Raw genomic sequence first — 27,969 nt, forward strand, 5'->3', positions numbered from 1 at the left:
TACCTTGTGTGCGATATGCTAAGTGAAAAGAGTCAAACAGCGGAAGACAAATACCACACGGTCTCACTTCTCTGTGGAATCTCAAAGAGCCGAATTCAACAAAACCAGAAGTAAAGGCTGCCGGGGGCGCGGGTAATGGGGACAAGCTGACCCAAGCATACACACATCTAGCTGTAAGAGGAGTTCTCAGGGCCGATGGACAGAACGGTGGCTAGGATTAAGACACTGTATTACCTACCTGAGAGGTGTTAGGTGAATCCACCTTAAAAGTCCCCCCCTCCGCCCCTCCACACAGAAATTACATGAGGGGATGGAGGTGTGAACTAGCCTTATTGTGCAGGCCATTGCAAAATATACACGTGCAGCGAATTGTCACACTATAGGCCTCTGACCCAGACCTAAGGTCTACGTACGTCACTGTGACCTCGGTAAAGCCAAAGCAACAACAGAGTTTCCGAGAGGGGCCCTCTGGGTCGTGGAGGCCTGAGTGACCAGCCGAAGGAGAAGAGAAAATGAGCCCCTGGCCACCGCCTGGTCACTCCCACTTCCCGGGGAATGGACTTGGCTTCCTTGCCTCCAAAATGGAGACCACAAAAAATACACAACCTCACAGGGTCGCTACAGGGACTGAATGCGACAGTGAGTGTGGAGCGCGCAGCCCAGTGCCTGGCCCAGCAGTACCCAATCAAGACTGACACCAGCCTCCCCGTGGCCCTCCCTGCCCCCTCCCCGGCACTAACCCCTCCACCACCCCCTTATCACCATGAGGATAAGGAGGAAAGAAGAGGCAAGCCCCTTAAACAAACCAGGTTGTTTTAGGCCTTCGTAGATCCTTCCACACCCCCAACCCATCCACACTCTGCCTCCCAGTGGACGTGCTATTTCCCGACAGTGACTCCTTTCATGGACACAGGTAGAACAGCAACCTGTGCCGCCAAGGCACTCACCGCTTCTGACCCATACACCTATTTATGTTCTCAAATATTGCACCCAACCGAAAGGCAGGGATTTTTCCCAGCACTCAGGGAGGCACTACCTAGTATGAGTGGGGAACTGAACCCTTTCCACTGTGACCCATGCACCTCCTCTTTACTAATGCTCATTGGTGTGAAATCACATAGGAACTCTCCCTAGGGGGGCGTTCAAAAGACCTGCACATACACCACACACGGACTCTCAACTCTACTGCCGAAAGATTTCCAATAATCAGAAAGCTGAAATAGCCAGGTTTTTTTTTGGTAGTGTCACACTATGATAATGGATGTTTGTAATTATGGCCTTGAGGCGAGGCAAGTTCCTTAACTGCCTTCTAAATTATCGGAGATCAAATTATGTTCAGTTGCATTTTAGCGTTAAGTGTATTTTAATTATATTCTCATTCGTGGAAAATTAGTAACCCACACGGCTGAAATAGATCATCAAGGCAGCTTTGTGAATAAAACATTCAGGATAAAGCTCAGATTTCCAGAATGTTCTCACAAACCCATATTCTGCCATCATTCTAAGTGAGAATTTATGATTTATATCCCCTTTTCACCCCCCAAAAAAGAATACGGCCACTTATGAACAGGCATATTATGAAATCATAATTTTACCTTAAGTGAGGAGATAAAGGAAGCAGGAAAACAGAAGAAGCCCATAGTAACGTTAGAATCGAAAACATGCCTCAACACTTCCAGTTTATCTAGGGATGAGCCCACATTTGCCTCTCAGCTTCCTAGAAGCCAAGGCAAAGAAGGAAATATCATCAATGACGACATTCATAGCACCCAAAAGAACAGACTACTTAGTCAAGAAAATCATTCCTGGTACCTTCTACCAAGAGCTATTTCTGTGACATAGAAATTACACACAGTGTGAGCAACCCACAACATCCTTATCCACAAGTTGCAGAAAAAATGAGGATTTTCAGCAGACTGTAATTCTCTGAACACCAAAACAAGGACACAGATTAAAATTCAAGTGCCACTGAAAACAGGCTGGGGACACTGAGCCAGGGGAATAGTAGGGACAGCAGGTAGTTAAGGACTAACTGCTGGGAAGTCTGTGCCGTATCTGAAACAGGAAGGTCTAAGTCCACTCCAGCCAACGGCCACTGTGTGGGAATATGGGCTCAGAGCTTCCAGAGAATCCAGTTTTCAATTATGCAATGTTTCCGGTGTGCGAGAACACAGAGCTCTGGGAAACAGGACCTGAAATAAAGCAAACACGAGTGTACCAACTCCCTGCTTGTATCACTTAAGATCCAGAACCTTCTGGTACTTTGGAAACCCTCTCCCGTTATCCGTGCCCTGATTTTAAAATGCGTCCTCCCTTTGGTTTTCTGTATAGTTTACCTCAAAGTGTGAATTCCTAACCTATCTCCTGTTCCATTCTACACTTTTCTCGTCTTTCTAGAAATAAGCTCTGCAGCAACTTGCTTTCTTCAGGCCACTAATATTCAGGAAACCCACCTTCATGAGGTACACAGCTGACGATCATCCATTTTCATTGCTACATTGATTTCTAGGCCACATTTCATTTCTTTCTAAATTTATCCTCTTGTTGGTGGGTATTTTGAGTTGCATCGAACATCTTGCTGTTATAAGCAATACAAGGGACACGGCTGTATGTGTCTTTCCTAGTTTGTGTGGGCAAGTGCTTCCTTAGGATGGGGCTAAAATCTAGGTTTTAGTAATGGACAAACTACTTCCAATCAAAAAAAGAACATTATGTAGACTGACTCTTTATGGGTTGGACACTGTCAGCTGCGGGCTTGTAGTCTTCAGCGCAGCGGAAAGCTCCGTGGTGAACTGTGAGTCAATCCTCTCAGCAGTAAAGCTATTCAGACCCCGTTTGCTCCTGCCCATGATCTAGCTTAACTCAAGGACGAAAGGGTCTCACGTGGATAGACCATACGACCTTTGGGCAGGGTTGGTGAATACCACTTCTTAAGAATGAGCTTTTGAAGACTTTTGGACAGCAGAAAGTCTGACCTTATACTCATTCCCACAAACCCAGAGGGAAGACATATGTGCAACTGACCAAGGACAGACCCTGACACCCTTTCAAAGCCAAATGAGCTGGAAGGAAATCTGACAGGCTGTTACAGGGTCACATTATGCGCTCAGAAATGGCACTATTAATACACCGACGGCTGCCAACGCCTCCAGAGAGGGTATCTGATTTCAATGTTAAAGTGATACAACTCTGCAGAGAGTAGGATTCCAAGTTTGAAAAATTCAATATATTCCAGTCAAAAATAAGTGTATTATGTGACTGAGAATACCTCTATTTATAGATCTATACATGGATACAGGTAACTATATCTATACATGGAAATAAAATGTTGTCATAACGAACCCCCAAGTGTCTATAGTGACTATCTCTGAGAAGAACTTCAAGTCGATTATCTTTTTCTCAAGTTTTACTCATTTGTGAGTTTTTCCCCCCAATGATCAATCATGTTATTTCTCTTCTGGTGACCTGAAAACGGGACTAATCAAATTACCCTTCATCTGTGATGGCTTTTGTCCTCCAGAGCCCAAAATGGATCCTCTCCAACAAGAAACACTTTTTAAGAAAATGGTGAGAGGTCTTTCAAAATGTGTTCACCCTGAGTGTCTCCAAGACAGTCTACTATGCTGGGCCAAAGGTACTACCCCTGACGGAAAGGTCCCAGAATGACCGCAGAGCAGACAACACAATCCACACCAATGGAAAATTACAGGGTCTGTGCACAAGATCTCCAAGAGTAGGTCTCTGAACTGCACTGGTAGATTTTTACTTTTCCGTGGCACTCATTAAGTTTTATTAGAACATCGATGAGCCTCCCTTTACTCCTCTGTAAAGTGGCAACAACCACCCCCCTCCTTCAAGCATTTAAGAGCATTAAACACGCCCAATGCCTGACCCATGACGGTGGGCAATGCTAACATGTGAGCTCCACATCACGGCAGCCCCACCACCATGAAGGAGCAGAACCTTCTAGATCAGGGACCAGCACCCTGCCCCCTGACTTCCTAAATCAAGCTTCACCAGCCCAGCTGCTCACACACCCTGTAGGGCTGCCCTGGGGCGCCCCTGTGCGGGGGCTGAGAAGGTGCAAGAGAGACCATGTGGCCTGTGATGCCTAAAATACTTCTCATTTGGCCCTTTACTGAAAAGGTGTACAGAACCATGATCTAGAAATTGTCAAGTGCTACAAACACACACACAGAGTTCTAATTCTTATGGGTTAAAAAAAAAAATTGTGGGCACCTTACATTGCTTTCCCTGCATCCATCAAGCTTCAGACGCAAACTGGCATTTTAACGGCTGACAGCCAATTTAACCCACTCAGTTTTATCACTTTCCCCCAAATGGACCACCACCTTGCTTTAAAACACATGACGCTGAGGCAGTTCAAACCAATCTCAAACGCTGGGAAGGCAGTAGCTGCTTACAGAGAAGCCGGTATCTTGCCCTCCTCCTGAGCTCCAGAAAATGGATGGAGGAATTTTCCATTAATTTTAAAAGCTTTTCCTACCAAAGGCAGAGAAGATCTTTCAAGAAAACAAAAAGGTAATGTTTCAGCGTTTAAATGTGGTTTTCCTCGCAAAGGGAAAATAATTTCTACATATTACATGGTAGCAATGGGGCCGCTCCCACCAAACGCATCCCATTTAGAGGAGGAGAAATGAATTTTAAAGGCCGCTTTTTTGAAGCATTCATCTCGGGCGCGTGGAAATCAAAGAGCTGGTGCCCAGAAGTTGTTCCTTGTAGGAAACAAGTTCAAGTTTCTCTCAGACTGATCTCCCTTCTCCAGGCTGTTAAAAACCCATTTTCTAAAGCACCTGAGAAGGTGGGAAGGAAAAAAAAACACAAACACAACAAAACCCAATTTCAATCTCCGTTGCTCAAGTACCATTGTTCGTGCAAAACGGGCCACGGGGTTGTGTACATGGCCCAGGGAAGTAAGTGAATGGGGGGCATTCTGAAGGCTCTGGGAAGGTGGAAAAAAGACTTTTAAAAAGGACTTGTCACGGTGCAAAAAGGGCTGACAGTCGCCCGGGCCGAGCTCAGTCAGCCTCCCTGGAAACGGAGCGTGTGCCTCACACGGAGGAAGGCAGCAGGCAGGGCCCACTTGGCTCCTCGCTGCGCCCACACCACCGGTCACGTTTACCTTCGTAACCTCACAGGTGACATCAGCCCCCCGAGAAGCTGTGGACAGAGCTGCTGGGGCCAAAGCAGAACACAGCAAGCACCGGGCAGCCCAGCCAGCAAACACGCTGAGGTCGGTAGGGAGAGGAGGAGTGGCCAGGGATCGGGGCAGCCTATCCCGGAGCAAGCCTGGAGAGGCCTCTGGGGAAGCTATAAGAGGGAACAGTGCGGGAAGAGAAGCAGGGGGCCCTGTGTGGCTGGGGGTCTCCCTGAAGGGAACTAGAGACCCCACCACTCTTCATCCTCATCCATCAATGTCCGGACAGGAGAAGTGGAGTCCCAAGGAGGTGGGAGCGGAGAGACGTCTTCTCCCGGGGGCTCTGCCTGCACTGGGCCTGGATTTGAAGACCCAGAGAGCCGCAGAGCAGTGCCAGCGCTGGACCAAGTGGCCCTCAGCTACAAGATGGCAAGCTGGGATGGAGGGAGGAGTCAGCCTGGAGACCAGCCATGACGTCCAAGAAGAGGACAGGGCAGGAAGCCAGGACCAGCTCTCAGGGTGCAGAGATGAGCCTTTCCGCCATACAGTGGCTGCAGCAGGAGCCCACAGCCAACCAGATCCTGCACAGACTGCGGAGAGGTGAGCCCTGGGGACGTCCCTGGCCTCAGGGGGAACGGGTGCATCCTCAGAAACCGGCAACAGCTCACGGTCCCTGAGTAAGCACACGGGTCATTCTCAGCGATCAGTAGAGAAAGGCCCACGAAGACTAGACTCCTAGCTACTCCCTGACGGGTGGAGCTCAAGGCTGTTCAACTCAGGAGGGACACTCTCGATCCCCCAGCAGGTAAATGAGACCAGTCTCCTTCTCGCCACCCACGGAGAAGAGGACCAGCAGGAAGCGACGCCCACCATTCCTCATTCAAGGTGTAAATGCAACACATCAGACATGATGATTCCCAGACCATAGATGAGTACAGCCAAGGCTCCCAGAGGCTATGGGTAAAAGGGCCAAGGCACACACATAAGGCCATGTTGGAACCCTCACACTCTGGCCAACCCGGAGACAGACCACCTCCACCATTACTTGTAATGAATACTCAGGAAGGATTCTTTCCAGTAGAGACTGGTGACAAGCTTCAGGTCTGGAATTTAAATCCCAACTCTACCACCAAGTGTCCATTGGACCTCTAACATGAGTCATTTCACCACGCCTCAGTTTCCTACTCTGGAAAATGTGGATGAGAGTATTATCATCATAGCAAGCGACTCTACGGGTTGAATGAGACAAAATGCTCAGAAAAACACCCAGCACAGTCTGGACACTGAACACATGCAAGCTAGCCAGGCTGACAAAGATCTTAACAATTATGAAGGAAGACACCGCCCAGAAGAACAGAAAGACTCAAAATTAATGAATAAAAAGGATTCTTTGTGCTTTTAATTTTTTTAATCCACTCAACTATGCCCCCAAAGTGGATTAAATAAAAATGTTCAACGCGTTCTTTCTACAGAGCTATTGGATCAAAGCAAGTTATTAGCTGAGCTACATAATTCATTTGATTAATTTGCACTGTGACGAGCAAGAAGCGGCCAGCAAACCTCAAAGCTGCTCCCAGTCCAATTTTGGGTCTATTTCAAGTTTCAGGAAAGTATTCCACCAGAAGACAGTCATAAAATCTGTCAGGAAACAAACGGCAAGGGCCGTCGAATCCCAGGGATACCTTCGTACATAAAAGTTCGCTCTGAATGGTGAGGTTGGGGGGTCGCAGCCCCTGCTGGCCTTGGAACAGAGTGAAAATGCCAGTTCTGCCACTTCCCAAGTGGTGAGACTCAGAACCGTCTGCTCAACTTTTTGGAGCCTGTTTCCTGACCTGTTGCTTACTGGTTAAATGAAAGGATCGTGTGATGCCCCAGTCCGATTTTTGACACATTAAAAAGGAGTATATTCAGTGGTAACAATTGTATTCATTTGTATTTAATCTTTCTTTCATTTACTCCTCCATTTTTAGGTGAGTGAGCCACTTTGGGGAAAATCTCTACTTATTCCACATGGGAAAGTGCTCAGATTAAACGTTAGCAGCACTTAAACACACACGAAGACGGCTGGACCTCTAGCTTTTGCAAACCTATTACCAGAGTCACGGGGCTGTGTCAGCCTCTCGGGGGGAGACAGCAAGCAGGTGATACCCAGTTTTAGCTGCTTTAAACAAACAAGAGCATCAAGCCATCAGAAGCTGAGTCCCGCTTCCAAAATGAACAGGGCGCCCTCCGGCAACACTTTTCACAAAATGTTTCCCAGTTACTGCCACTGAGCCAGACCGCGATGCACTGTTCAAGCTAGGAGTCTTCGGTGTAGTCCCTTAGGACCAAATGGCAGGGTTTTTTTTATGAAACCAAAGGCTCAGACAGCACTGACTTGATCCATAAAACTACCATCTTCCTGAACAAGTCATGGCTGGTTGGGCTTCATAAGGGGCTTTTATCCAAGGGCCAAGAGTGGCCAAGGGGTGGGAGGCGTGGCAGCCCATGGACACCTGTGTTGGGGGAAGCAGATCGGAGAAGGCCAAGAAAAGAGAACATTTTCCAATTACACCGCTTTAGAAAAATAAACATTCGGGGTGCCTGGGCGGCTCAGTCATTAAGCATCTGCCTTCAGCTCAGGTCGTGATCCCAGGGTCTTGGGATCAAGCCCCGTATCAGGCTCCCTGCTGAGTTCCCTTTCTCCCTGTGCCTCTCTGTTACATAAGTAAATAAAATCTTTAAAAAAAAAAAAAAAAGAAAGAAAGAAAGAAAAGAAACATTCACTGTAGCAACTGAACGGAGGACGGCTCTAACAGACACGACCAATGTCTAGCACTGGTACAGAAACTCTGCCCAGGCTGTTTCTGCCCCCATCACCTGTTACTCCATGTCCTCCTCACAACCCGCTCAAACCTCTGTACCAGCTTTTCAGATGGCCCTGGGCTGCCCTTCCTCTCTCTGGCTCTCTGGTACATCCCTGCTCTGCCTTTAAAACCCAGCTCAGAAATGAAGAGCAGCGGAGTGCTCTCCCCAGGGTATGGCAAACCACAGCCCTTCCACCAGCGGATCTCACAGCTCACCCCCTCTTCTCTGTGTTAGGTTTTCTGGCTCACTGACCCCCTGCTGCTAGAAATTACTGTTTCACCCCCTTTCACAGGCTGCGAGCCCCTAGGGGAAGAGCCAGGGTCTACTCAACCACGCGTCCACTCATCCGCACTCAGTCATTCGTGCTTTCATACATTCACACAAACCCTCACTGAACACTGACGTTGGTACTGGCATCGCCTCTCCGGCACCCATTTCCTTTCTAGCAATGATCTTGGTGTTCATTTGTCCCCCACCAACCCTCCTTCATTCTCTATGTGTGAACAGGGCCCCTCCCTCAGCCTAGTGCATGAACCAGACCCCACGGCGGGCTGGAAAGGGAGGCTGGGATCTAAGCTGCTGTCTCGGAGTCAGCTCAAGGCTCTTGCAGGGAAAGGAAACAGACTCTTGTGCTTTGTGCTCCGAATGTGGACGGGGCAGAAGAAGCTTTATCCAGGGGTTATCACAGGCTGGTGTGATGGGGGTGAGTGGGCAGAGGGCAGCAGGGCCAAGGAAAATGCTGTCAACCCAGAAATGGTAGAAGAAGGGGCCAGAGAGTGTAACAGGAGCCTGGTAACATGCTCACAGCCCAGGATTCAGCCACACCCAAAGCCAGACTGTCCCTCCGATAAAGGACTTCTCTTCCAGGGAACAGTCCGGGTATACGGGGCTCTGATGCAGTTAACAAGCAAACCCTGACAGCTCAGGGACTGAACACATCTCTGTCTGCTCCTGCTGTCACACAGCCTGCAGTGGCCCCAACAGGACGGCACAGCAGCACCCTCCAAGCCAGGACTCAGGGTCCCCGGCTCGTGTCATCCCAGAGCTAGGCCACACAGACTACGCATCTCTGGTCACCTGCTTCCAAGGGCACCATGGCAGGAGAAACGCGAAGAAAATTCACACCACCTCTTCTCGGATGTCGCTCCTCACGTCTGCTGACAGCCCAGCGGCCAGCAGCAGTCACAGGGGCCCGACCTGACCATAAGGGAGACAGAGGAACGCCTCCATCCTTTCGGTCGCAGACGAGAGCAGGGACACAGGCCTGATGAACGCATGGCGGAGACGCCGCCGCCTGCAGCCCGAAGGTTCCTCGGTGCACTACGGTGGCAGGGATCGCGGCACACGCCAGGATGACCGAGAACAAGCGAGGAGGAACGAGGGCCACAAAGACACGGACAGGCCAGGCAGCACACGACACGGCACTGACGGGACGAGGACAGGGGACACGGGCTGCAACAAGCCACCTGGGGAACTGAACCCGGCCTTCAGCAGGGCAGCAGGGTGCCCGGGGAAAGCTTGTGGGGCCACATCTCAAGGATCCAAGGCAGCAGCCGGGGAAAACGGGGAGGGAAGCTGGAGAAAGGGCAGGGATCCGCGGAAAGACCAGCCCACCGGCGGGCCTGGGGAGAACATGTGCATCTGGGCGTGGGAACGAACCGGGAGGGAGCTGAGACCTGTGTCTGGAGAGGGAGCGAGGGAGCGAGAACATGCAGTGTCTTATGTCAACATACAAAAAAAAAAAAAGTGTCACGTTTCCATGAATCTAAATGCAACGGTGAGCCATTCCTGCTTATGCAGGACAACGGCCGGTTTCCCCATGCGGTCCGCGAGCATTAAAGTCAACGCCTCCCTCCTCCCGGTCTCAACTCCCACCTCTTACCCCCTCCCCCGCTGCTAGGGCTCCATCGACGAGTGACACCGGGTGGGCTGGGACACTGCTGGGCCTTCACCAGCCGTATTCTCAACACTGAGCCCAGCCCCAACAGGACAGCACCTCCCATGCCTACCACTCCAGAGACAGGAACATTCTTCCTGAGACCCCGAAGTAGCTCCAAGAAGCCACTTCCCACTTCTGAAGGGGAAAGTGAATGAAAAGAGTCCCCAGAGAGCATGGGTCTGAAAAGCTAAAAACCAGCCACCCTAATTACAACTGCTTTTCTCTACAGCCCAGGAAGGACGAGTGGATCATTCTCCTTGACGTTTACGAAGGTCATCTGTTGGCTGTCTGGTCTTCCAGGCTCCCGGAGCAGAGGCACGAGCAGGAAGGAGGCTTCAACACGGGCAGACGACGGGACCACGCAGGGTGGAAACGCTGAGCCCACAGCAGGGCCCACAGCGCCGTCACCCGAGGGCAGCAGGCCCACCATGAAATGGGAACACGAGATCCAGAGGTCTGCCGGAGAGATGAGAAGGTGGGCAAGGACAGCCGCTAACGAGTCTGGAGCAGGCGCAGGCCACATGGGGACACCAGCGTCACCTGTGGCTGGACATGCCCCTGCTAGAGTAATGTGTGACCAGGAGGCCAGGGAGACGGAGGGAAGGAGGAAGATCTGTGAGCGAGAAGTGGTGCTGAGACAAGTGGAACTTCTCCGTCTGCACCAGGTCACACCCGGCCCCCACAGGAGCAGACTGGAGCCACGTGACAGGCACGAAACACATGTCACAGCAAGCACGTGGGGAGTCCGACGGCCAGGGTCGCATGCTAGCTCTATGCACGCAAGCCCTGTGACCTTGGACAGGGTGTTCTAAGCCTCCCGTACTCTCATCTCTAAGGATGCCCCGCACACGAGATGACCCGCCAACACACGGCCTAGAAACAAGCGTAAGCCCACAGTGCATGCTAACTGCCGCCACCAACATCATCGCCATCATCATCGTTTGCCGGTTGCTCTTCTGTACCAGAATGTCACCAAAAGCCGGCCAGATCACAGAGGGTTTGCGCGAGCTTTGTGCTGGAACTTACTTCCCAGTAATAGTAAGCTGCCATCATAATGAGAATGAATGTTGCTAATACGCCATTTATTTTACCCATGAGCAAACATTCCCGGAATAACCACACTCATACAGTAAATGATAAATATCCTGTAGTTTGAAAAGTCAAGGTACATTATAAGCCCTCAAAAAAACACTGATGGGAGAAACTCTCCAGTTTCTGCAACTAATGAATTACAAGTGAAGAAGGAAAGGGGCCGGGAAGATACAGGTGGGACACCTGTAGACGGAGAGAGACTGCAGGGGTGTGTGAACCAATCACAGTGTGTGGACGGACCCCAGGTGGACCTCACTCAAACATCCGTCTCGAGGGGCGCCTGGATGGCTCAGTGGATTAAGCCTCTGCCTTTAGCTCAGGTCATGATCTCAGGGTCTTGGGATGGAGCCTCGCATCCAGCTCTCTGCTCAGCAGGAAGCCTGCTTCCCCCCGCCCCTGCCCCTCGTGTCTCTCTGCCTACTTGTGATCTCTGTCAAATAAATAAATATAAAAAATCTTTTTTTTTTTTTTAAATCCATCTGGACTGGAAATGTGAACACCAGCAGATACTTGATGATATCAAGAACTTATCGCTGGCTTGTAGGTACAATAGCGATATTATAGAGTGTTTTCCTTTTAAAAAAAAAATAAAGGGCCCTTATGTTTCATTTGAGATACCTCCCCAAATACCTTGGGATGAAATCAAGTCACGCTTTGGATTGGCTTCCAAGACTATGAGAAGCTGGGAAAGCAGAAAGATGTTCGGTTGAAGCAAGATTGGCCCTGATTCACGACGGTTTTGGGTGATGGGTTCACAGAAGTTCATATGTTGCTCTGTCTACTCTTACCTTTATTTCAAGTGTCCACAGTAAAAACATCCTTTTAAAAAAATACTGATGGAGCCACCTGTGGGAGACAACCTGACTCTCCCGAAGCCATCATGAGGCAAGGAGTTTCCTTATCTGCCACAGCACACTGGAGGCCTGGGAACACATGGCGCCAGCAAAAACTTGCGGGCTGTGGTTACTCGTCCTCATCTTCAAATTCCTCAACCCCCAAGGGCCAGGACAGCTGCTCTGCTGACACAGCTATGGCTAAAACCAACTGCGAGCACCGTACGAGCCACGTCAGGGGCAGAGTAGAGAGGAAGAAACGGGCTGGGCAGGGCCACCTGGCGTGACCTAGAGGCTTCTCTAGTGACCTAGTTCCTTCTCCCCTGAGAAGGGGATCTACAAAAGCAAGAGACCCCCTAAAAGGTGCCCTATTCAAAGAAGTCCCTTTACTGATATTTCCATCTGAGATTCACCAGGACTGGCAGAGGCCTCCTTTATAAGACTTTTTAAGGGGACTGTGTGGGTTTGTTTGTTTAAGAGCTCTTAGCTTTTACAAGTATATTCTGAAATACTTCGGAATGAAATTGGGTTTGCTTCAAAATACCATGAGAGACTGTGGAGTAGATTGGGATCATGATGAAGGAAAAACGGTCAGCAGTTACATCTAACTGTTGAAGCCGTGTAAGGAGTACAGAGGCTTGGGGCGCCTGGGTGGTTCAGAGGGTTAAGCCTCTCTGCCTTCGGCTTGGGTCATGGTCTCAGGGTCCTGGGATCAAGCCCTGCATCCGGCTCTCTGCTCGGCAAGGAGCCTGCTCCCCACTGCCCTCTGCTTGCCTCTCTGCCTACTTGTGATCTCTCTGTCCATGTCAAATGAATAAATAAAATGTTAAAAAAAAAAAAAAAAAGAAGAAGAAGAAGAAGAAAAAGAAGTGCAGATGCTCATGAGACTGTTCTGGCTTTGTACATGTTTCGACTTTTCCATAAGAAGATTTTAAGAATTCCCTGGAGGTTTAGTCTTGTTAGTCATTCATACTTTAGTGAGAATTACACCTATCCCAACTCCTCACCGGTTTTCACTCATACCTAAAAAGCACTTCAACTGTTTTGGTTCATGAGAAAACTTCTCCCCCTGCCCAACCCCTGCCCAAGGAGGTGAGAGCCTGGTCTCCATCACTCAGCACCTTGTGACTAAAATACTGAAAACAAAGTCACATCGCGATTTTCGTTCTGAGCATCAGTTTAATGTAGATCTCAACTCTGAGTTCTTTAGCTTGAGTCCTTACGTGGAATCCAATACTTTATTCAAAAGCTCATCTTTCTTTTATATAAAGAGGACTCTGACACATCAGGCACGATGGATGCCGCTGGCGCCAATTTATGAAGCAAGCGCTGCTGGTATTACCACTCCCAAGGTCCTGGCTGCCTCAGGACCTTTTACATTTTATTGAAATGATGATCACATTCACAGTTATCTGCAGCATGTGATTACGAATGTGTTCCTTACCAGCTTGGGCTTACTTTCCCATTAATAGTAACCTGCCATTATAATGAGAATAAATGTTGCTAATATACCATTTATTTCACCCATGAGCAAAAATTCAGGGACTAACTACACTCATACAGTAAATGATAAGTATCCTGTAATTTGAAAAATCAATCAACAGCTCGCTGAGTCCGGGCACATGGGAGGAAGCACAGATCTGTTTGCAGAGGCAGTACTGCAACACGGGGCCCCCGGGTGACTCCACAGCGCGGACATGCGGCTCTAGATCAAAACTTAGGTACAAAGAAGGCAGGTGTAGGGGCACCTGGGTGTCTCAGTGGGTTAAAGCCTCTGCCTTCAGCTCAGGTCATGATCTCAGGGTCCTGGGATGGAGCCCCGCATGGGGTTCTCTGCTCGGCAGGGAGCCTGCTTCCTCCTCTCTCTCTGCCTGCCTCTTTGCCTACTTGTGATCTTTGTCTTTCAAAAAATAAATAAATAAAATCTTTAAAAAAAAAAAAAGAAGAAGAAGAAGGCAGGTGTAAAGGAGCCCCAGTACATAGAGGCCAGACGGGGAAATGACATCATCTACTGACCATACTCTGTCTCCCCTCCCCCCACACACACACTTGACCCTTGAACAATGAGGAGCTTTGGGGGTACAACCTCCGCACCATCAAAAATCCGCAGGTGACTTCTGACTCCCCCGAAACCTGATGGCCTACTGTTGACCAGAAGCCTTATCAAGAATAGAGTCAGCTAACATACATTGTGTATGTTGTATGGGCTGTATATTTAAAGTCATCTAAAGAAAAAGTGTGGAGAAAAATACAGTATGATACTGTATTTATCCAAAAACTCCCCCTGTGAGTGGACCCAACTCAGTTCAAGCCCATTTTGTTCAAGGGTTAACTGTATGTAGATAGAAAGCTTCCTATGAGCTAGGGCACTTTGGATGTTAGTAAAAGAAAACAGATGAGAACTTAATAAAGAAACAATAATTACTGTAAAAAGAACTGGGAGAAACTGGCTCAGAGAAGGGACTGGAACCAGAACAGCTCCGTCAAGTTCAAGAAGAACCACAAGAGCAATCTGGCACACTCTTGCCCCCAGGCCAGAGAAGGGCCTTACGGTTTTGGTTTTTTTTTATTATTAACTTTTAATTTTTTTTTTAATTTTTTTTTCCAGTATCTTTTTTTTTTTTAATTTATTTACAGCGTAACAGTATTCATTGTTTTTGCACCACACCCAGTGCTCCATGCAATATGTGCCCTCCTTAATACCCATCACCTGGCTCCCCCAGTCTCCCACCCCCTGCCCCTTCAAAACCCTCAGATTATTTTTCAGAGTCCATAGTCTCTCATGGTTCACCTCCCCTTCCAACTTCCCTCAACTCCCTTACGTTTTTGTTGACAGCAACTGCTGGAGGAGAATGGGAACATCTCTGCCAAGAGTCTAAGCCAAAGGAATTACACTAAAACAGGTAAAGAAGAATCCTAGGGCTTTCGTGGGCACATCTGTTATCTCTTCTCTTCAAAACCCTTGGTGACAACAAATTCCCCTGATGTCTGCGTCTTCAAGACAGATGGGGAAGTTTACAGCAAAAATCCCAAGCTTCACCACTAACAGCCCCAAAGAAAAAGCGAGGAACATATTCTAGAAGCTCCTATAAAGGGCCTGAGCTCTGCAGAACGGCGAGGACATGGCTCTCACCGAGGAGCCCACGAGGCCTCACTGGATGTCTGCACTTCAGCCCAGCTGCGGGACGCTGCTCAGTCGGTCTGTCTCACCCCCTGGGCTGGGAGCCTCCCCAAGACGCGCACTGCCTCTCACCCAGCACTGTGACCTACGCCCAGCCTGGGGGCAATGAGGAGCTAATGCTACCCACCGATGCAACACCCCTGACGCTGCCATCGAAAAAGGAGAAAAATCAATCTAGGCAGGTAAATGCCCTTTCAGGACCATCGCTGCCTCGACTCCCATCTTCCGTGACTCACCTCGTGGAAGCATCATCTCTGCTGCTGCTGGGGGTGGGCGAACCGTGAAAAGAGGAGGAAGGAAGGAAGACAAAGCCCGGCTAACTTAGAAGGTCCTCCATAAACACATGCGCAAGTTGTTGGAACTGACCATCAGTCCCTCGTGGTGCTCTCCAGACTCTCCGGGCTAAAACTCCTCCTAAAACTGAGTGTTCGAAGAGCCGGCCTCCTCTGAGGAACCCAGCGAACTCCCACCCTGAGCCCTCCACCCTGAGCTACGGGGCCCTGTACTACGCGTGCTCCGTCCGGGACTTCCCAAGTCCCATCTGCCACTCGATTAAACATGACACTGAAGAGCCGAACCTCTCAGGAGACAGTCGTTCTGTTCAATATTTATTGAGCGCCTACTGGATACTGGAACCGTGTTAGGCAATTAACACGCAATTAAAAAGTTATCATCTACAGTTCCCTCGAGGAGCTCCCAGCCTGGCATTCTACTACGTTTGTTTCAGAAGCGGGTAATTCCGGCCTCTGGGAGCTGATTCCCTTCTGCTGTAACTCAGAGCGTGGGGTGTGCCCCTGCCGGCGCTGCTGGCCTCTGCCCGGGCCGCACCTCCCTCTTCTCTGCTGGGTTTCCTCCTTGCACCTATGCCCTCCACCGTGACCAGGGCTGGTCCCTTCTCTGCCAAGTCCACCTTTGATTTCTCCCATGAGCGTGGCCTTCCAGAGCCGGCAGACAGAATACAGGTTCGTGCTATGCTGCTGGACAGCCTGGGCAAATCAAATCCAGCCCTGCCTGCTTCCTACCTAAGACGAGAAATCTTGGGCACTTTACTCAGTTTCTCAAAGTTCTATCTGGCAACGGCACCCTCCTTGAGAAAGTCTGCTGAGCGCCACATGAGCTGATCCACGTGGAAGCCCGACTGCCGGGCCTGGAAACCTGTGTGCACCTGACCGCTGGCTGCCCCAACACAGTGGCTATCTCCACCACCAGCACTACTCTTTCCTTCTCTTTTTCAAAAGTGAACCATCATAGGGCGTCAAGAACAATCTCTCCACCTCCAGTCCTTGGTCCCCGACGCTCTCCAGCCACTACAGGATGGCTTACATCCTGTTGACTCTGGGCACCGAGCTCTCGGGGGTCTAGGGGTCAGGTCACTGAACGCTCGCATGGCGTGTATAGCCTGTGTGTGTGCAGGTACATGAGGTGGTTTTAGGGCTCTGAGAGGCATCTAGAGAAAGAATGTTCAGGAACTCCATCTTCATTAGGATGAATCACAAAAGAATAATTTACTATTGAGGTTCTTTGAATAGTCCTATAACATAAAATGCAATGCCTCTTCTTCTGCCCTTCTGCTACGGAAGGAAGTGCATCAATGCTTCCCCCACAGGCTTTCATTACTCCAGCCAATGGTGCTTGGTAAAAACCAACCATTGACTAAATGACAGATAAGCCTCACAAAGAACGTTGGAAAGCGCCTGATTACTGCCAACCTGAAGTGTTCCACACAGGTCTCGGGATAATGCGATGCTAATAACAGTCACAGAGGAAAGATCACTGGCCACTCACTCTGCTATCAGGAAGCAATGAAAAATCAGCCCGGGGCAGTAAATGCCAAAGGAGAACACCTCTGCTTCAGGCTCCCATCTCACTCAGCTCCTGGACGACAGCCACCCACTCTACTACTGGGAAAGGGGGTCCCGGAGGACCAGACAGGAAGGCGAACAGGAGAGATCCTTACACCCCAACCACCACTCCCTCTGATGTGACAGCTTACAACACCACCAATGCACGGGGATAGGACAGTCACTTCACATCACGCCATCATCCACCCTGCATCACTCAAGTCTGTAGGGAGATGGTGAGACTGTCACGATTAAAGAGGGCGGTGGCACGGCCATTACACAGCCTCCGAGGCACCATCATCTGGCCCACCCACGTCACAGCAGCCACAGAGCTACCGTTCTCCCCACCTGCTCTGCTCCAGACCTAGCACGTCTCCTTTCTGGTCCTTGAATGTGCCGACTCTCCCTGTGCAGGACCTCTGTCCTGGCCATTCCCCGTGCAGAGAGCAGGAACTCAAAAAGCACCTGATCATCTGACGCACCTGCCACCCAACCAATGAACTATGGTGCTTTGCTCAGTGGGTCAAGGGGCGAGTCACAGTCTTCTCGAGCCCTCCAGAGCCGGAGTGGCTGATGAGCCCGTCGGCTTCCTACCTGGGGGAACCTACATGTGGATCACTGCCCCTCCCACCCTCCACCCAGGGCTCAGCATGCTCACAGGAGCCCCAGGACATGAGTACCAGCCTCCGAACTACGTGCAGGCCTGACCGAGTCCTTATAACCAAGCACCTGGCCATGGGAGCTCATCAGCTCTGCATTCATTCAGCAAACCTGTCCTAAGGGAACGTGAAAATACTTGCACTCGAGGGTTATTTAGCATCTACCATTTGCCAAGAAATGGTAGCTGAGTATACCCAGCCAAAAAATACATGGTCTCTGCCTTCCAGGGACTAGAGGTCCCAGGGGAGACACACAGGCTGACACAACCCTGAGGGTACACGGCCCATTCCCCTCCCTACGCAGGCGTTCTGAGAACGGAATGTAGATCCAGCACCTGGCACCAGCACCAGCCGACTGCGATCAATGACCCCACTGGGTAAGCCTGTGAGGTTCGGCATGGGGGACAGGCCAGGAGGGGACAGTCCCCCACCCCAGCCCCCGGGTCCTTCAACCCTGGTTTGTCACTCATCCCCTATCTGCCTATTATGCTAAGACCAAACCCCAGCTCATGCCCCTTTGGGCTCCCTTGAGTTAGAATTCAAATTGTTTCTCACCTCCCTTCTTTAGCGGTAACCAGGAACCCAGTGAAACAGACAGCAAGCTTGTGAGCTTGTGAGGCTGAACCAGGAACAAGCGTAGGGGGCTCCGCTGCAAAGGGCCTGGCCTCTAAAACCTAACCTGAGGTCAACTATGTCTCCATGGCAATGGCAGGGATGTTTCTGATTCCACACATCAAATATACTGCAGAATATTCACAAAGGACTCAAGTGTAGACGCTCACATGCACGTACGTGTACAAACATACACAATTCGTCGTGAATGCCACACCTGTGACCACAACACACACACACACACACACACTGACGTATACATATATATTCTATCGATCAGTTGCCTATCTGAAAATGTAGCCTTCTAGCTTTAGCACGGAGTATGGCAGCAATTAACGATTTCTGATAAAAAAAAAAAAAAAAACCACGTTATCCTATCAAAGAAGTGCCCCTCCCCTTTATCAAGAACATGTTTATCAGGGAGCTATCAAATTAGTATGTTGTGTGCTTAAAAGTAATGCAACGCTGTGTGTCAGTTCTACTTCAGTAAAAAGTATTTTGTTAGGTACGAATGAGGAATATTATCGAATGACTCTTTGGTACCAACCAAGATCTCTATCTGGCATTTAGCCTTTCATCTATCACGGAGCTGACTTGATGAATTTCCTAACGTTAAGTCATCCCTGAAATCCTAAATTAATCCCTATTTCATGGGGATCGGTCCTTTCATATATAACTGGATTTGACTGGGCAATACCTTGCTAGAATTTTTATGCCCTGATGCACAGGTGAGACTGGTCCACGGTTTCTTTTCTAGGCTCTTTGGCAGTTTTTGTTCTTCTGAAGTAATGCATACTGAAACCAAGATACAGAGACACAGATACACGTAAAGATACAGGGAAGGCTTTAAGGGAGGTACAAAGAGCAACGGGCTGTTTGTACATACCTTGAAAGACTTTCTAGAAACCGCTATGAAACCACTCAGGTTTGCTACCTCCCAGGGCACCAGCTTTATTTTTATAACTTCCTTCCCATTTCTGGATGCTCTCCAGGTAAGTAGGCTCCACCCTCAATTAATTGTGATAAACAGACACTGTCCTGGGAAAGAGCCCATGTCACCCATATTTGTACTTTCATCAGCATCAAAGCTGTTTGTGACAGCCTTTCCCGCTTTTCATCTCCTCCAAATCCAAGAGCGCGTTTGTTTTCCTCTGTTTAACATGACATGTTTGTGTTTTCTCTATTTCCCTGCCATAGGCACCGACAGTCTCTAATTTAATATTTTTCTGAAGAACCAGCTCTTAGTTTTCTTCACCAAGTTTAATGTTTTTTACCTGGTTGTTTTGTCTCGTTGGTGGTGCGAGAGACTAGTGTCTGATTCTATTGCTAGCATCTGCGGAACGGGCTGGACCTGTTCCCACAACGTCCCCAAGGCAGCCGACCCTGGGAGCAAATGCACACCGGCCGGCGCCAGCCTTACCTCGATGAGCTTTCTCTCATAGGAGCTCGCCAGCTCCTCCGCCACTTCGCCTGGCTTCTGCTCAGTGACTGTAACTTCTCCATCAACGCTCCAAAGATTCGGCACAACTTAAGGGAGAGAAAGAAAGAAACCCCGTAAATGTTTTAGCAGTCATTGGAAGTTACTCTCCAGTAAAAAAATTTTCTTTTTCTTCTTGCCAAATGGCTTCTCCAATGAGAAAAGCTCTTTTTAGGGCAGTGGGGAGAGCAGGGGGGTGTGAGCCCAGCGATCACGCTACTAATGACTTCAATTCTGCGACATTTTCACCCGAAGTGAAATAATAAACGAAGTGAATAATAAACTGTATTTACAAATGGAAGAACGGTCACAGGGACAGATGCACGTGAGTCTGGGGAATAATCTTGTTACTACTTCCCGTTCCAGGGCACAACAGACGACACATTAACAGAAGAGCCTACGCTTCCATCTTTTGCAGTGGTTCAATTTCTTTCTCTCTAACGAGAAAGTTCCCCAGAGCAGTATTGTCTGTCCACAGCAGACGTCAATGGCAGAGGGGGTCAAAGTACGGGTAGAGCCGCTAAGAACTGCCATTTATAAACCATACTTGGAGCGGAAGCTGGGCAGCTTCGGGAGAAACTCTAAAATCAATGCATAATGACAACACAAGGACATCCTAACAAGAGACTGGCTCCCAGATCAATGTGGGAATTATTAGCACAGTAGACACCAGTGGGTGGTTCTTCCTCCTTTCAGGGACACATCCACACATGCTCACTTCGTGGGGAAGAGCAGGAAGTTAGGACCGGGAGTGAGCAGGCAAATTCCAAGAAAATCAGGGGACACAGGCAGGAAGGAAGTCCCCCAGTGGCATGTATCTGGAAGAGGGTTTAGCCCCCAGTCCAAAAACAAGCATCAACTAAGCAGATTCCATTCCCTGTGTGTTCCGTGAGAGCAAAGTCCCAGATGCCCCCCAGAGCGTGAGCAGATGGTCATGAAGGCCGGCCCTCCCGCAACAGGGAGTTGAGGGCCTGGAGAGAACGGGCAAGTGGGCCAAGGCTGAGCAGAAATGGGGGTCCTGCAGCTCTGCTGTCAGCTCCCTCCGCTAAGCCTCCATCAGGTCACAATGAGCTCGAAGCCCAAAAGCAGCACGGCCCTGAATGATGACATCCAAGATGCTGGAACCAACCTGAAGACGCTCCCACCCCAGCAATCCCAAAGGCTGCAGGCACGGCTGCGGACTGTGACCCAGGAACCCTCCACAACCCGAAATAGGTATGAAGAGAAAATGTCAAGGGCTTCCCGTTAGAGCTGACATCCTGGATACATTAATTTACCTTCACATCCTCTCAGAGTCCCATTAAAATACCCACTTTTAAAATTCTCGTAGCATCACCCTTGAGAAAAACAAGAAATGAGAGAGGAAACGAGACAACAAAATTCTAGAAGCTGAGAAGCAGGCGGATCACTGGTAAAAGGCACGTGACAGGCCTGCGAAAGCTTCCTTCTTGGCTCCAGTGGGGCCGCAGCAACATTCCGTCTGATTAACATGCGACAACTTGAAAACGGTAGATACGAGACACTTCTAGATGTGGGGATACACATGGTGCTCAAAGTGAAGAGATACAGAGTCTGTTTAAGAAGCAATCTGCAGGAAACAAGGGGTTTATTCCCCGGAGAAAGTAAACCTGCAGCACTGGACCGAGCTGAGGTCTGGGTACCCGACGGGAAACAGAGGAAACAAGACCGCTGAACTGGCATGCTTCGCCAATGCCCAGAGCAGCCGTCCATCAGCACACACCTACCTCTAAGCAGGGAGTGAAAAACCTGGTCCTGGGAATGTAAGAGGCTTAAGAAAAAGGCCCAAAGGGACCCATGGGCGCTCTCCAGTGAAATGGCGGAGCCGGCTCGCCCCACCAGGAGCTGAGCACAGCCTGTCATCAGCTTCTTAGTGTCCCACGCCTAGCTCTGCGTGACTGGCAGGAAAGCACCTCACGGCTGCGATGAGCTCTTAAGGCGGGAAACGGGGACCAGAATCGATGGAGGAAAGACAGAGGAAAACAAGTTCTAAGAAAAAGACCCAAGTTAGGGGAAAAAGAACACTCGAAAAGCAAACTATCGGTAATAATCCCAGAGCGAGAAGATGGTATACTTGAAAAAGGTACAGAGAGGTATTTAAAAAGAAGAAAAAGGAGGACACACAGAGAGGGTAAAGAAAAAAAAAAACCTCCTCTGCAAAGCAAAACTGTGATAGAGGAGATGGAACACTGGATACAAAGGAGAGAAGGTAAGAAAATTTCCAGAAAAGAGAGGCAACGGATAACAAGACGGAAAACAAAAAAGGTAAATGGAGAGTTATCATTTCAGAAGAACCCAAGAAATGGGGGAAGTGGGGAGTTAACAGACAAGGAAATCAGAAACTTAATTCAAGAAAACGCCCCAGGACTGAGAGACAGGAGTGTGGAGACAGAGGAACTTGCCGAGCGCCCGACGCAGCGGGGGAGCCATGCTCAGGCCTCGCAGGAGAGTGTCCGAACACGAGTGACAAGGGGCACGCAGAGGAGCCCTTTCACAAAGGACAACCAGAAAGGACACGGGGTCTCTGAACACCACCGCCATACGCTAGAAAGCAACGAAGTGATCCTGTCGGGGGGGAAGTATTTCCAACCTCGAATTCTGTACCAAGCTAAGCCCAGTGCTAAGAAGGTGAAAACATCCTCAGACATGCAAACTTTCCAAAATCTTCACCTGCCCCCAAACAAAACAGAAGAAATCTAAGAAAAAACAGATGTTCTAGGAAATAGAGGATACAACACAAAAGTGAGAAGATTGCTAATAACAACCAAAAAGTGGACACTACCCACACGGCCATCACAGATGACAGGCAGGTCAGCACGCTGTAGTCTGTCCCTACCATGCACTAGAACTCGGCCATAAAAGGACCAAAGCACGGAGCCCTGCCGCAACACGGCTGCGCCCGGAAAGCATACTGCGAAGGGGAAGACGCCACAACAGCCTCAAGAGGCCACAGACAGCGGGACCCCATTCATGTGCAGTGTCAACAACACGTATTGGTTTCCAAGAACCGGGAAGGGGGAGAGACCTCATGGGGACAGGGCTGCTCTTTGGGGTGACAGAACACACTGGATTCGGAGAGAGGTGGGGTGTGGCACAACCTTGTGCAGATCGTGCACTCCAGAAGTGGGGGACTACAGAGCCCATGAACTTGCTCTAAATAAAGGAGCAGCAGTGGGAGCCACGAACCAGAGGAACCAGCCTGTGGAGCAGCCAGACCTCCTCCAGTCACAGTGGTCCTAGGACTACAGGATCGAATGGACGGGTGCCCTGTTTTTAACAGAGATTTCCATGAGAGAGCACCTGCACTTGAGTTACTAATGAGTTCATACAACATGAACCAAAATGGTTTTTTCAAATATTAACTCAAAAGAAATTTAAAAGTTGTGTGAAAATAGTGATCACACACCTCCCAGCTCAGCTGGAGGGCGTTTTCCGAGTCCTAGCAAAGTATTCATGGCCCAGGAATCAAACCAAAACGATGGTGTGCCTATGCTGGGGGTTGGAGGGACAGAAAAGCGATCCCTCAAGTTCCACAGCCAGAAATCAATGGAGAACACATCCAGCGGAGCAAAGAACAAGCAGCAGCAGACAATACTGTTCAGAGACATCAAGAGAGCTCCCAGAACCACCTGTTCCAAGGCTGGAAGCAGCTGCTTGCAGGGAGAGGGACACAGCAGAGGTGTGGCGGCTGGGAGCATCGGGTCTTCCATGGCAAGGCGACGCGCCAGCGCTGGATTCAACAACAGAACATCGCACTGGATTCTAAGTAGGAAAACAGAATCTGACAGGAGGCTGCACTTAGAAAAGTTTGGCCGGACAGCAGCAGTGCCCGCCAAGGCAGGGCAGACACCCCAGCACGAAGCTGTGTGAGGCTGACTCGAGAAGCCCGGCGCTAGGACACATCCAAGGTGTGACAGGTGTGTGCAGAGCAGGGCCTGCCGGCCGGTGCGCTCCTAGTAACCTGACCTGTGCCTGAGCGAGGCGGCCTTCCTCCACCAGGAGATCCTGCTGATCGGCAAGACACGGCCATCTAACCTGCTTCACATCTGCACTGCTCGTGGTCTGCAAGCCAGCCGCGGGCCCTCGCCCCTCAGACAGCAGGCCCTCTGGAGGCGCCTCTAACAGCAGGCCACAGAGTCCCGCGCCGAAGGAGGCGGATGCGTGAGAAAGCTTTTTAACCTTCAAGACGAGGGAACAGACCCCAGACAGTCATGAATTTATAAAAGGTCTCTTAGAAACTAACCAGCCGACCTTCGCCCCCAACTATGTGACCTCCTGTTGCCCGGGTTCAGTTCGCACAGCTTTAACAAGCAGGCCAGAAACTTCCATCCCGTGTATAAAATGCTAAGTAACGAACCCCAGCTGTACCAGGCTTCCCCCGCCACCCCGGAAGGTGGCCTCTCCGACGGCTCCCAGTGATCCCGGTGAGCATGGGCTGGACTCACCGCAAATGAGTCGTCGCGTCTAAGGTCAAGTTTACAAGCCTCTGTCTTGGGGCCCGCACCCACTCTGTGAGCACAGCCAGCTGCCATCTTGGGAGCAGCCTTATGGAGAGACCCACGATGTATCCACCCGCAGTCTGGGGTCTGCCAGCAGCCCCCCAGTGGTCACGGACCCTCCCCCACCAAGCCTTGAGTGCATAACCACAGCTCTGACGGGGACCCAGAGTCAGAGCATGCAGCCGAGCCCCCCCGGGATTCCTCCCCCTCACAAACGGAAGTCAGTCCGTGTTTGTGGTTTCAAGCAGCTGAATTTGGGGGTCATTTGTTACACGGCAGAAGACTAACAACACAGTACCTTTAATCATTCGACGGGTACTTCCCCAGGGAGCACTGCGGGTGGGCCCCTGACTCAGGCCCGGAGTTGCAAGGACGACAGAACGGTTCCGCACGGATGACGCTTATGAAAAGGACAACACAGAGGTGCACTTGGCCGAACTATCTCCATGGCGTAAGGCTTATTAGGAAACTGAAAGGAGCCATTTAATTGGTCAGACACCTTCCACCTCTCCACTGGCAAGGTGAGCACGTGGTGAGGCAGGAGAGGCCGGTCATCTCATTAGTTGAAATGTTACAAGCACCGCATCTCAACTGTTCATTTTTCAGCCAGAAAGATTTCACCTGCCATGGGAACAGCGGAACATCTGAGTGTTCAAGGAAGGCAACGCAGTCAAAGCCCAAGTGACATCCAGTTGTTTGAGAGCCAAAAATGGCACGTTACACCCGCACCCCACACTTTGTGCACATCCCCCAACCAAGCCCTCCGCGGGGTGAGGGTCAGCTGTGGTTGAATTCGGAAAGTCCGGTCTCCACAGCCAACACAAACACTTGCGCTGGGTCCGGCGGAAGGCGGTGATGGGGGCTTTAAAGACGCACGTCTCCTGTGAGGGATCTACTGGTCTGAAATGCAGAGAACGCCGACTTACTCGGCCAAGAGGAACACACAGCTCCGTATTCCTATCAGCTATAGCCGCTCCTGAGTTCAAGAACGCAAGGCTTGAAAACCGGTCCGCGGGGCAGAGTTCAGCCTACAGTCCCATCGCTGACATTTCTGGCCCGTGATCGGAGTTACCAGCCGGCATCCGCACCTCCACAGCCTGCCCCGGTCAAGGCCCAGGAGCCAAGGGCAGCGGGCAGGACCCAATAAGACAGAAGCTTCCATCTACAGGGCTGGGTATCTCCATTTCGGATAAGGAACTGAAATTGTACTGAAAAAGCCCAAGTGCAGAGACAGGCCCAAACGTGAAAGGAAGAGCCATGTTTAACGTGCTGGACAAAACCTGAGAGCGACGTCCACGGACAGCGGGAGCTCATGGAGACTCAACGGCGACAGCCCTGCAGGGGACCCAGCACAGGAGAAGTCACCGTGCCTCTTCAAAGGCACCATCTCGCTGCAGCCTCCGTCCACGACTCCGTCTGGCTGTCTCAAGCCCAGGCCGGAGGGCAAGAGGTCTATGGCCTTTGTGTAGCTTAGACTCCAAATGGAAAAATTTGGTCCAACCAGGAGGCCTTCTCTTTTCTAATCCACACAGACACCGAAGCTGTGTTTGGTGGGAGCACAGAAACACTTAGTTTCAATCAGAACTATTTCTCGTGTTCCAGAAAAGCTGTGGGTTTGTGAGCTGCGTTAGCAGGTCGTTTAAACTTAGCGAGCGTGACACAGTTTCTCACCTCCCTGCGGCCTGCCATTGCTGTCGGGGGGTGTCTGAGATAAGTCATCCGAAAGCAGCAGACACTGTGCTGGTCTCACAGGCAGGCACCAGAGAACACATGGGGTTTTCTGCCTAAATTAGTTTAAGCAAAACTTCCAAGACCATGGAGAGCAGCATGGCAAACAGTATGATAAGGTTACTGTTTTGCTTTCAATTTCAACAAGCTTAGCACGACCCTAGATGCAAACAGTGTGAGAGAGACACCGGTGGCTAAAGAAGATAAAGAACCACTCTGAGTTCCGAGATGGCTCCCTTGAACGTCCTGACGGCACAAGGCAGTGTGCCAGGTCCTGGAACGGCAGCCCTGGTCTGGCGGGAGGGGAAATCTGGGACACCCAAAGGTTCTAAAGAAGAAAGGTCCCTCCCGGGTGCAGTGACAATGACCCCTAACAGACAGCAGGGATCCACAGTTGTTCCAGCCAAGGAAATACTCTTCATAATAACAGCATCCAGAATGTTCCATGTGCCGGCTGTGGCAAGGGGAGAGCACGCTCGAGAAGGCAGCGTGGGCTCTGCAATCAGACCCAGTGCCAAGTCTGGCTGCATCGCTCCCCTGTGAGTGACCTTGAATGGGTCTTTATTTATTCACGCAACAACTAGCAACTGAAGATTCGTTCTACACCAGGCACTAGGCACCACAGAGAGGGGTGTACTAAGCGGGGAAACTGTGAAAGCCAACATGGAGTTCACCCTTGAGTGGAGCCTCAGAAAATAAAGAAGTAACTATCTAATCAAGCAGGCTGTGAGAAGTGCTAACAGGGGCGGTGAAAACATGAGCACTGAGGGTGTGTGAGTGCTAATTAATGCAAGGAAAGGTTCACAAAGGAGATGTCATTTGAGCTGAGACCGGAATAAAGTGGTGGTGAGAGCCATGCAAGCGCTGAAGGACCGCATTCCTGGGAAGAGCAAGTACAAAGGCCCTGGGGTGCTCTGGAAACAGCAAGGAAGGCACGAGGCTGAAGGACAATGGATATAAGAGAACTGAGACCGTGGCAGGGGGTGGGAGGCTAGGATATTTTATTCTGAGCAAAACAGGAAGCCCCTGAAAGGTTCAGAACAAAAGGCAGGATGACCAGACCTTTTCTGAAAAATCATTCTACCAGTCACATGAAGGCAGCGTAAGCAGGGAAGCGGAGAGGGCGGGTGTAGTGGCTAGGGGCAGGGGGCACGGCTCAGCTCTCCCCTCACCGAAGAACTTCCCGTTCTTTGCAAGGAGTGCAGTTAGCAGACGACCTCCAGCTAGAGTACCCCCCACATGTGTAAAAGATGCTAATGTATTTGATGTGGGAATAGGGTGAAGACAGGAGTCACACTGACGCCAATAATTTTGGTCTCGGGAACCTCAAAGAGCACAGCTACCATCGTACTGAGCTGGGGAAGGGGCGGTGTGACAGGGAGGAGGGAGTGAGTCTGGTTTGCAGACAAGGGAGGTTTGACACAACCGTCTGAGAAAAAGCAGCCAGAACACAGCAGCATGGGAGCCTGAGTTCCAGGGAGAGGGGAGTTGGGGTTATCAAGTTAGCAGTCACGGGGGCAGCGATGAGGAAACAGCAGGACGGGATGAGATCACCCATCCTTTGGAAGCAGAGTCTCCTCCTGTTGTAAAATAGTAACAGGCCAACCTCCACGAGCTGTGGGATGAGCCACCCGACGCAGGCCAACATGCGGCCCAGTGCATGTCCCGGTGCGGCCGGGAGTAAATGCTGGACGAGGGGCACTCACCAGCTAAGCGCGGTGCTTACCAGCCTGGCACGGGACTCAAGCTCCACTGCAGTATTTCCTGTCCTCACAATACACGTGCGAGGGACAGAGTGATAGCCCCCAAAACTGACTTCCCAGGGGGTTTCCTGAGTTGCTCAAGGGCAGACAGCTATCAAGTGACAGAATCAGAACAACGTCCCCATCAGCGTCAGCGGCTGAGTAATGGAGAATCCCTCACTTCCCTGCTCAGATCTTGGTCCGGCAGGAATTCAGGGGGTCCAAAAGCTAAGGAGAACTTGGGCCAGATGGTGGCCCGGGGGGGGGGGGGTGTTGGGAGGGGACAGTGCTCCTCTCCCTGCCCCAGGGCTGCGACTCAGACAGGAGACAGGGGCACTGCCAC

The 27,969-nt window shown here is 50.4% G+C and overlaps 1 protein-coding gene across 6 annotated transcripts in view; it reads right to left on the reverse strand.

The window, feature by feature from the left end:
- SNX29 (sorting nexin 29) overlaps positions 1 to 27,969 on the reverse strand; it is a 477,185-nt gene that overhangs the window by 211,055 nt on the left and 238,161 nt on the right. For 5 of the 6 annotated variants that reach the window (XM_032328137.1, XM_032328140.1, XM_032328139.1 and 2 more), the window contains exon 15: positions 19,583 to 19,689. In XM_032328137.1, coding sequence (XP_032184028.1) covers positions 19,583 to 19,689 — 107 coding nt within the window. Of the gene's footprint in view, positions 1 to 19,582; positions 19,690 to 27,969 lie in introns of those variants that run through there. The other variant, XR_004281897.1, reaches the window with a different exon arrangement.

The sequence above is a fragment of the Mustela erminea genome, chromosome 20 (genome assembly GCF_009829155.1).
Source record: "Mustela erminea isolate mMusErm1 chromosome 20, mMusErm1.Pri, whole genome shotgun sequence".
In the NCBI taxonomy this organism is placed as follows: domain Eukaryota; kingdom Metazoa; phylum Chordata; class Mammalia; order Carnivora; family Mustelidae; genus Mustela; species Mustela erminea.